General features: G+C 35.5%; 1 protein-coding gene across 1 annotated transcript; it reads left to right on the forward strand.

Annotated features, from left to right (window-relative positions):
- The first annotated feature begins 3223 nt into the window (after window positions 1-3223).
- LOC130430807 (uncharacterized) lies at window positions 3224-11836 on the forward strand. Its single transcript, XM_056759978.1, has 8 exons — window positions 3224-3587; window positions 4208-4234; window positions 5269-5295; window positions 5811-6137; window positions 8905-9222; window positions 9525-9851; window positions 10247-10576; window positions 11413-11836. Exons 1-8 carry the CDS (start codon window positions 3551-3553, stop codon window positions 11487-11489), a joined length of 1470 nt encoding a protein of 489 aa, XP_056615956.1. The 5' UTR covers window positions 3224-3550; the 3' UTR covers window positions 11490-11836.

Here is an 11836-nt window from a genome sequence, read left to right on the forward strand (position 1 = left end):
TCAGTGTGACTGCGAAAATGGACTTCTTATCATCATGTTTGAAAAACATCTTCTGTTAAAACACACTCCACCTTTGAGCAGTTTTTGTAGGGTGAATTCGGGTAATCTGGAATTTATTTTGCAATTTTGACTTCTGCAATATATTTCAATTTCTATCTAACACATTAGATCAACATATTAGACTTTTCTGAAATCCCCAGAATGTTTTCTAACCACACCAGTAGAAAGAATGTAGATATTATACCCAGAGGAGACAAGCCACACCTATGAGTGTTTGTGCCAAAAAAAAAGAATTCTGCGTAAATTTGATAATCTGGGACAGGTCACTTTGTAATCTGGTACATATGTATTATAGCCCTTAAAAAACCTATTCATTTATGCATGCCAATCACAATATCACCAATTTTTTAAAAGCAAATTTCTATCTTTACACAAACAGGATTAATAATCTACTGTGTAAATTCATTTAAAACTCTATTAAAATTGTTGTAAACACATTTGTTTTACAGTGTTTAACATTAAAAAAATCTATTAAAATGTAAGCAACACGAAGCAACAATTGCATTAACAGATTATTTAGTCTGTAATCAAATTCTCCATTAAAACAAACACTCATTGCAGGTGAGAGAGACCCATCATCATCTATCTAATTTTGTAACCTCCAGTAATCAACCATTTCTCATTCGGGCATATATTAGCCCTTGTCATTGGATTTATAAAGTCCCTAAATGCACACTTCCCCCAATTGAAGACTTTCTCAGACTTCCCAAAGCCTCCTGTCCCACATTCTCAATCACATTTGACAATGTGGGACAACACAAAATGTTTGAAAGAAAGAAAAACTAAACGACATCTTCAACACTGTAATACATATTTTGTTGCTAGAATAGATTACAAACATAAAATCTCAGCAATTAGGAACATTGTCCTATTTTTGACAGATTTAGGTCCTTAACATTGCCATATGACACAATCAGACTTCTCTAACAACTGGAAACTGGTTTCAGTTAGTCATAATAAAATATAAGAAAAACTGAATTTAAACATATTTTCAATATTGAAATCTTGCAAAATAGTGACCTCATGCCGTAAACACGAACACATCTCCATCAACTTGTAATGGGAAACTCCAGGGCCGGCCCGAGGTATAAGCGAACTAAGCGGCTGCTTGAGGCCCCCTGGCCACAAGGGGGCCCCCCAATCGTTTTTTTACAATTAAATAACTTAAAACAAGTTATATAAATGAATGAATTAATACATTAATTAATGAATATGAATGAATAAATGAAATGAATAATTCAAGATAAGAAAATTCTGATTTGCCGACAACTGCTCCTGTGACTGCCAGCGGTTGAGCGCTGGCGCGAATTGTCAATGCACGCGAAATGTGTCTAAGCGTAATTAATAAATGACAAGCTATGCCACAAAAAAGTATGTATCCTCTGGTGCCGAAAAGAGAAAGAAGAAAAGTACAGAGGAGGAGAAAAAAGAGCAAGATAAAGGTATGTTTGCATGATTAGTGACAAATTGTGCTCACGTCCATGGGCGCCGTAAAGGGGTGGAAGGTTAGGACGATTCTAAGGGCCAGGCTGATTTAGGGCCCAGAAGAGCAGACCCGCTTGTTATTTTCCTATTTCTATTTTCTTTTTTATATACACATTAAATGTGCTAACTAAATGTGTATTTTGTCAATTTTGACCATAGATTTAATATTTAAAAAACAAATAATCTATTTACTGTTTCAGTCACACCCATCCCTCTCACAATGGTTCATTCCACCTGCGCTAGTGTAGCATCTCTTGCTTATTAGACTTGTTGTGATGCAGCGCAGACAGTGACACACGCAGACATGTTACATCAAAAGTCAGGGCATCAAAAACGGAAATAAAAGAAGGAAAGAGAAGACAGAGAACGCCAAAGTCGACATTATGTCACACAGTTTTGTCAAAAAGAAAGGTAGCTTGCCCTATTCCTGTATTCCAAAAACGTATCTTTGTGCTACATGACCTGCTTTTATCTAGCTAGCCTAGCTTGGTAAAATAATTACTGAATTATGATTGACATCCAACAATAATAACATCTCTGCTGTCTCCGGGGCGTTATCATGTCTCGTAGACACAGATTCAGCGGCTGCTGCACCCACGTCCTCCTTCCCCCCCCGTCCCCCGTCTCCAGCCGAACAATGTGAGCCTGAGCGCGAAACTTCGCGAAGATTGAAGCCTCTAAACACGTCTTATCTACTGTGTTCGCCACATGATGATAACTTTGCAAAACAAAAAGTAATCTACACGCTTCAAAAAATTGCAAAATCAGTTTGATCGATGCTGTCAAACTTGACGTTCTTAATATGAATAAAATGCCCCAGAAAAAAATAATATGAAATTGAATAAAACGTGTCTGTAGTAAGTAACAAACAGCTGATGTCTGGTTCAGTACTTGTTTAGTCCTGGACTGGTTTAGGCCTGGCATTACTCCTGGTGGGTCTTGATTTTGAGCCCTTTTGGCCTCGCTAGTTTTATTCCTGGACTGATTTAGTTACGGGTTAGTTCTACTATAGCTGATGTTTCCTGATTGAGCAGTTTGACGCAGCTAAAGCTTGTTCATGTAAAGTATATGTCAATATGTGTACATAATGTTCTGTTGTGCTTGCAATTGCAATTGAGATAATAAACGTTCTCCCTTTTATGTAAACAAGTACATATTTCTATATTTTTTCTTATTTTTGTAGGCTTTGTACTCATCTTTAGACATTTTAACTATGTAATGTGCTAAGTATCTGAACAATGTGCTAAGTATACAGGGCATGTTTATTGGGTTAAATTTTATCTTTAAAAAATGTAGTGGGCCCAGAAATTTTGGTTTCCATAGGGCCCAGAATTTCTGGCAGCAACCCTGAGCTGAACATCAATATATCCTCATATATACAGAACAAGAGTGAGTCACTGACCTCACATCACATCTAACACACAATAAGATTCCGTAAAATTTGTATTAGATTTATTTCCTTTTTCTTTCTTTCGATTTTGAGCACCGCTTCGATACGTGCACTTCATTGCGTGTATCTGAGTTTCTCAGAATAACTTGACCGATTGAAGCCACTAGGGGGCCCCGGGGCCCTACCCATTTGTGTGGTTTGCGTGGTGGTGGTTAATAGCGCTATTGACAATGTGAACTTTAGTCAAGGTCATCAATGTTTGTGGCTGTCTGTGTGTAGTGTGTGCGAAGGGAGTCTTTTCCTGCTCAAATCTCATTGGCTCATTTAATTTCTGAAAATTTTTCTTTTGTCAGTCACAGCAAAAAATAAATAAATACACAGGCTTGTTTAAACACGCGACTGACCCGAAGTCATCGACTTTCGTGTGGGTTGTCGAGCGCACACAGTCATGAGAAATTACCGCCAACTCCGCAAATTTGTTTTAGATACGCGCTCCCACGCGCGCGTGCTCGCTATTGGCGCTTTTGATTGGTCGTCTACATATAGTGTTTAAAAGCGCTTTTCCTCAGACTGCACTCTTTATTCGCACTGGATTGATTTGTAGTCTAACTGAAAATGGTTCGCACGTTCATTCTGATGTGTCTTCTGGTTGGTAAGTGTGCTGTTATATGCTATTTTAACATTTGTTACATTTAATTCATGACGAAACTTTTATTATATTGTGAATCGCTTTTGTAAATTGTACAAACAATGTTGCACATATTTTTTTTACAATTGTATATATTGTTTAGTAATCATTAAACAAATACCATATTTCATTTGAACGCAATACAATCTAAGAGTAGGCTATTTACTGGTGTACGTAGGTGATCTGTCTTTTGAATATTATTTTACATAGAGACAGACCAAAATCAGATCTAATGTAAGCCCATGCTCATGTGTAGGGCTATTCACAAACTCTACCGTAACAATAAGGCCAAAGAAATCTTTAACTAATGGCTTTGAGGGACAACAAATGTGAATATTAAAATCTCCAACTATTAAAACCCTCTGGCATAACCCCAGCCAAAAAATCTGAAAAGTCATTAATAAAGTCCTTACTGTATTTGGGTGGATGATAGATCACAGCACACAGCACGGGATGCAACCGATCCAGCTCAAAAACATTAAATGTCTACACAAATGTCTCTATACTGATATGGACGGCACACATTTTACAATACTGTGTTATATAAGTTTATCTGTTCTTAACACACTGTTTGTGTTCTTCAGGTGGGATAGAGTGTTTAAGTATCGAGAGTAAGTAACTCAAGTCTTTTAATGTCATCATTATCTGAATTTAATGTCCGTAAACTATTATATGTTCTGATATAATCACAAGGTTTATTGTCATGAACAATTGTTTTCAATGTTTATTTGTTATTTTGCTCACAACATCACCTGCTGTATAACAATGACATTACATCCAGTTATTGAAAACTATTAAACACACTGGAGAACGAAACCTCTTTGTGTTCAGTCACTTATAGTCTTTTAAAAGTTCTGTCACACTGTTGTGTAAATTCTTCAGTGATCACAGTAAAGGAGATGAAGTGAGAGTTGAACTCTTTAACCCTTTCATGCCCAGAGGTCACTACCATCATCACTGGCTGTATTCAAACCGTTGGTTTGTGAAGAGTGAAAATGAAGCCTAAAGTAGGCGTAGGTTTGTGTTAAACAGTAAAATCATTATTATAATACAGCAGCTGAACATCAATATATCGTCATATATACAGAACAAGAGTGAGTCACTGACCTCACATCACATCTAACACACAGAAAACCACAAAGAGATCCACGAATGCAACTGATCTAAATGAAGACAAGATTTGACATCTGAAATCCACCACAACACTGTTCCTGCGTTGTGTTATGTTGAATAAACTGGATTTATGTTACGGTGAACCGCAAAACAGCACAATATAAAGACCGCAAAAGCCGGCTGTTAAAATGTTTTTTTTAAGTTTTAACTCCTCATCGCCCAGTTGATCTCGGAGAACAAAAATAAGTACAATTCAGTAGTAAAACCTGATGATGAAGATAATTCAATTCAAGTTTATTTATATAGCGCGTTTCACAATGTGTATTCAAAGCAGCTTTACAGGGGCAAACAGGAAAAACAGAAAAGGTAAAACATAGCACATTGCATGGTATTTATGATAGATAAAGACATTTGTTAAGATAACAAATGTGTCTATACTGAAGAAACTACAGTCATTCATAGACAGCACACATTTAACAATACTGTGTTATATAAGTTTATCTGTTCTTAAAACACTGTTTGTGTTCTTCAGGTGGGAGAGCGTGTTTTTACGTCAAGGGTGAGTAACTAAAGTCTTTTAATGTCATCATTATCTGAATTTAATGTCTGTTACCAATTATGTGTTCTGACATAATCACAAGATTTATTGCTATGAACAATTGTTTTCAATGTTTATTTGTTATTTTGCTCACACCGAGGGTGATATATTTCATTTAGAAGGAAACAATAGAGACACACATGACGCTTCAGTGAGTTCAGCTGTAAGCCCAGAGAGACATGACAGGGACTTATGATTATCTGTCTCTTCAGATCAAAACAAACAATACACACTAGTCCACTCATGTGAACATCTAAAAATCTCACTGACTGTTTTATTTTCATATAGCACTTGACCTGCAGGATGATCTGATGATCATGTTACATTTGTTTTTCATATTTTACAATCTTGTGTTTTGTATGAAGATTTATATTTTTGGGGCTTTAACACAGTTTATGTTTGTTTTGTGTTATTATGTGGAAAAGTCTTTGTTTTTTAGCTGTTTACAATAGTTTTGTGTTTGTATTGTTTAACAGATCAGGAGATTCCATCACATTTTGAGTTTGTGATGGAGGGAGGATCTGTTACTTTTAAAACTGGTCTCAATGAACTACAGACAGATCAGGAGATACTGTGGAAGTTTAATGATGAAAGTAAAATCTTAGCAAAGATCAACAGAGAAACAAATGAGACGTCAATACCTGGAAATGCTGATGAGAGATTCAGAGACAGACTGAAGCTGAACGATACGACGGGAGATCTCATCATCACAAACATCAAGAACTCAGACTATGGAGAATATAAGATGGAGATCAGAGACAACACAGAGACAAGACACAAAATATTCAGAGTTATTGTCAGGAGTAAGTAACTCAAGTTTTTTTATTTCATCATTATCACAATTTAATGTCTGTTAACAATTATGTGTTCTGATATAATCACAAGATGTCTTGTCATGAACAATTGTTTTCATGTTTATTTGTTATTTTGCTCACAACATCACCTGCTGCACAACAATGACATTACATCCAGTTATTAAAAACTATTAAACACACTGGAGAAACAAAACCTCTTTGTGTTCAGTCACTTATAGTCTTTTAAAAGTTCTGTCACACTGTTGTGTAAGTTCTTCAGTGATCACAGTAAAGGAGATGAAGTGAGAGTTGAACTCTTTAACTCTTTCATGCCTAGAGGTCACTACCATCATCACTGGTTGTATTCAAACCGTTGGTTTGTGAAGAGTAAAAATGAAGCCTAAAGTAGGCGTAGGTGCTCGTCGCCAAAGCGCGTCACTTCTGGATGATGGAGAATGTCCAAAAAGGCAGAACGTGGTTAGAGCCGAGGGGCCTGGTTTGTGACTCTAGTGGCCACGCATCTAATTTGCAGAATTTTAAGGCTTAATACAAGTTAAAAGGATGAGTTATAAAAAATATTCACCATTCTAAAAGTTGTCATGAAGGGTAAAGTGAGCTATCTAAACAAAAAATATTTTTTGTACCAGAACTTGTTTTTTCTTGCTGTAAAGTTCCCATTTTAACTTGGAGCTCAATGAAATTGTGCTCTCTTTTGGAGTCAGTCTCTAGCCGCAAGTCGATAAATTGGAATTAAAGTCACTTCAGTGTTGGCTTCATGAGAGAGACCAGAAGGCTGCCGCTCGTGTGCAACACAACCAACTTTGTATACATCAAAATAAATGTTGTTTAGTGTTTCGTGGTTCTTTAAAGGTTACAGACACATATAATCCCCTTCCAGGGGCGTCGCAACCGTGGGGGAAAACACCCACACTTTTCCCGGTGAGAGGGTTAAACACCCGCACTTTTTTGCAGTTTTTCCGCAGTTTTGTACAAACGCCTCCGTTTCTCTGTCCGCTCTGTGTCTGCGCTCGATGCGGCGGTTTCCACTCAAACAGAACACCGGCTTTGAGTGTGACCGGATGATGATTGGCTGTTCTGCCTTAAGTCCCGCCTCTATTGGTGTGTTATCGGTCAGCTCGTGCTGAGGAGGCGGGATCTTATGGTAATAGTTATTTACGTCTCCCTTTTCCAGTTACTTTGAAGGAGTGTTTATGCTTTCGAGGTTTTTAAATAACCTTGATAGGTGTTTGGGGAGATGTTCTGTTTATGTTTTGTTGATATGTCGAGTGTTTTCTGAATTATATTTAGTTTTTAGACTAATGCTAATTGCAAATTGGGATATTGTTCAGAAATAGCTAAATTCGGTTATTTATGTGGCATGAAATGTATAAAGTAACTGTGATGATGAAGGCAGGGAATTGACGAGGAGGAGGGACAAATTTTCCTTATCAAGCAGTGTATTTATGAGTTTATTGATTTTGATATTTTGAACATTCCTTTTTTTGTTTATCTGAATACTTTTGTGGGTACTTACCTATTATGTTTGATTGTACCTGTTGAAGAACTATGAACGAAAAGTGTATATTATTATAATGTTTAAAAACAGAAAATCGTTACATTATTTATACCACCAGAGAAAAAGCTTTGTGTGGGCGTTTTTTATACTTGCCCCGTTCAAGGTGCAAGTAAGCAAACTTTAGCAGTCTCAGTCATAGTCCTGTCAGACCCATGTCACTATCAAGCTTTCCACTGTCTTTTCCCCCTGGAATTATTAAAGTATTTCTGATTCATTAGCAAGTCTACTGTTGTGTATTTTCACAACAGAGTTTTGACTTATTTTCTCTGTGTTCCGAATGTGTTTTTATGTTAAAAGGAATGTTATAAGTTTGTACCGTTCTGGCATTACATCCAACGTTTTCATTGTTAACAAACAAAACACCTCCATCCCCGCACTTTTGAAAAGCTTGCTACGCCCCTGTCCCCTTCATTAACATTCACACATCACCACATCACACTAACATTACAAATATCTGCTTTAAGCCCTAAACTGTCCTACAAAGTAAGTGTTTGTGTGATTAGTGTCAAAGGATCTGTGATCAAGAGTTCATGAGGACCAATATTCTACACAAAACAGCTTCAAGCTCAACCAGGAATATTTGTATAATAAATGCCTGATTATGAAATCACAGTATTATTACTGTTTGATATCTGATCATGTTTATATCATGAGTTATAAGTTTATACACATCTGACTTTATTTCAAAATGATATTTCTGTGTGTGACGTCATCTTCAGTGTAGATTGAAACTTTAAACCAGGGTTACCCAGACTTGGTCCTGGTGGGCCACTGTCCTGCAGAGATTAGTCCCATCTTGTCTCAACACACCTGCCTCCAGGTTTATACAGTTGCTGCGTCCCAATTCTATTACTTACTGTATACTACACACTTAAAGTATGTAGTGATTTTGTTATAGACATGCATTTACATTTGAGTGTTTAGCAAAATAATATGCATGTGCTGGGACACACTAACTCGAATCGGAAGTTGTCACAGTTGCCGACAACATTGTGGCCATTAACTGTCATTCATAAATACAGAGAGACTAACTGAATATATTTACTATCAAACACTCATTTATCAACATAATGATGAATAACAAATGTCTCTATACTGAAGAAACTGCAGTCATTCATAGACAGCACACATTTAACAATACTGTGTTATATAAGTCTATCTGTTCTTAAAACACTGTTTGTGTTCTTGTGTGTTTGGTAGAAGATGTAGAGAATCTAAAACAGTTAGAGGGACGATCTGTTACTCTAAAAACTGGTCTCAATGAACTACAGACAGATCAGGAGATTCTGTGGATGTTAAATGATGAAAGAACAATCTTAGCAAAGATCAACAGAGAAACAAATGAGACGTCAATACCTGGAAATGCTGATGTGAGATTCAGAGACAGACTGAAGCTGAACGATAAGACGGGAGATCTCACCATCACACACAGCAAGACCTCAGACTCTGGTGATTATAAGATGAAGATCAGAGACAAGACAGAGACAAGACACAAGAGATTCAGAGTTCATGTTTATGGTGAGTAACTCAAGTCTTTTAATGTTATTATTATCTGAATTTAATGTCTGTAAACAATTATGTGTTCTTATATAATCACAAGATTTATTGTTATGAAAAATTGTTTTCATGTTTATTTGTTGTTTGGCTCATAACATCACCTGCTGTACAACAATGACATTACATCCAGTTATTAAAAACTATTAAACATTTTTACTGTGGCCTCAACTTTAACACAGTTTAAGTTTATTTTGTGTAATTATGTGGAAAAGACTTTGTTTTTATACTGTTTACAATAGTTTGGTGTTTGTGTTGTTCAACAGAGACTGAACTTATAGAGGTGTCTGTGCTGGTGGCGATGGATGGATCTGTTACTCTATATACTTTTCTCAATAAACTACAGACAGATCAGGAGATACTGTGGAAGTTTAATGATGAAAGTAAAATCTTAGCAAAGATCAACAGAGAAACAAATGAGACGTCAATACCTGGAAATGCTGATGAGAGATTCAGAGACAGACTGAAGCTGAACGATAAGACGGGAGATCTCACCATCACAAACATCAAGAACTCAGACTCTGGAGAATATAAGATGAAGATCACAAACAGCACAGAGACAAGACACATGATATTCACTGTTTATGTTAATGGTGAGTAACTCAAGTCTTTTAATGTCATCATTATCTGAATTTAATGTCTGTAAACAATTATGTGTACTGATATAATAACAAGATTTCTTGTCATGAACAATTGTTTTCAATGTTTATTTGTTGATTTTCTCACAACATCCCCTGCTGTACAACAATTAAATTTTATCTAATTATAAAAAACTGTTTAACTCAAACAGTCTGATTTACAAACGAGAAATTAAACCTCTGAATAAGATCATGTTGAATGTTTTTTTCAATATTTTACAACTTTTAATATCGGTATGATTTACATTTTTATTGTGGCCTCAACTTTGACACAGTTTATTTTGTCTAATTATGTGGAAAAGTCATTGTTTTTTAACTGTTTACAATATTTTTGTGTTTGTGTTGTTCAGGAGAGATTTTTGTTTCAGAGGAGTCTCTGCTGGTAACGGAGGGAGAATCTGTTACTTTAAAAACTGGTCTCAATGAACTACAGACACATCATGGAATACTGTGGAAGTTTGATGAGGAAAATAAAATATTAGCAAAGATCAACAGAGAAACAAATGAGACGTCAATACCTGGAAATGCTGATGGGAGATTCAGAGACAGACTGAAGCTGAACGATAAGACGGGAGATCTCACCATCACAAACATCAAGATCTGCGACTCTGGAGATTATAAGAGGAAGATCAGAGACAACACAGAGACAAGACACACGAGATTCAGAGTTTATGTTAAAGGTGAGTAACTCAAGTCTTTTACAACACAACCTGCTGTACAACAGTGACATTAGATCTAATTATTAAAAACTATTAAACTCAAACAGTCTGATTTACAAAAGAGAAATTAAACCTCTGAACATGATCATGTAGATTTTGTTTTCCACTCAAGTGAACAGCTAAAAATCTCCCTGACCTTTGTAAAATACTAGAGAAACTAGTGTCCACTCACATTACTCACATAACTGCCTACCTAGGTTTTAATTGAGTGTTTTCAGACTTTGAGCACGAACATATAACACAAAAGAGTCTTCAGACCAAATGCAGAGGTTTTAAAATTCTTAATTTAGGCCGGACTTACTTTACCTAACTTGAGAATAATAAATAATAGTGTTAAAGACAATAAGACAAAAGTACACAGTGTTGAAGCATTTACAGTGAGATTTCAGTCCTGAAGTTTGTGTAAACTGTTATTATTAAACCATTATTAATTACACTTTGTGTTCAAACACTGTACTGAGTTTTTTATCATTTAGTTATTTAAAGTGATAGTTTTGTGACGTAAAAGTTAATGTGTCATTTAATTTGTAACATATGTTATATTTATTTTAGTATACTTTCAAACATGTATATTTAGCAGTCAGAATCTGTTTAATCTGCACACATCTTTCACAAAATAAATGAATGAATGAATGAATGAATGAATGTTCATTTGTACACTTCAGTGGAGTGAAAGAACAATTCTTGTAAGAATGAAGTAAAACTCTATTGATGATACTTCCTTTAAATAATATTGTAAATGTAATTTCTAAATGTTATTTCAGTGGCAAATTATTGACATTTCTCTTTTCTGACAGATTCAGTCAAAACTAAAGAAAGTAAAGTAACAACAGTTGTGAAGACTTTACTGATTAAAGCAGAAGATGAAGTTTGATCAGCTGATAGATGCTCATCATCACATCTGTTACATCATCAACATCTACAGTTTAACTATCTCATTATCCGTCCTCTTTAAAAGATCATCTTCATATGCTGTTGATCTCAATTGAAAAATTAAAGTTATTCTTTTTAATAATTACTTAAACAACTATCAGCTAAATATAAACATTATTAAAAAAGCGTTTGTGTCTGATCATTTATGTGCTTTAATAGATAAACTGATTATTTAGTAATGGCTGTTGTAACAGTAAACACATGCTAGTGTTGTGTTCGAGCTGCTCAACATGTTAGACTTAATACACAATGCATGTCATTATTAATAAATGAAAAAATGGTTCTTTA

This window comes from Triplophysa dalaica, chromosome 10, assembly GCF_015846415.1.
Source record: "Triplophysa dalaica isolate WHDGS20190420 chromosome 10, ASM1584641v1, whole genome shotgun sequence".
NCBI lineage: Eukaryota > Metazoa > Chordata > Actinopteri > Cypriniformes > Nemacheilidae > Triplophysa > Triplophysa dalaica.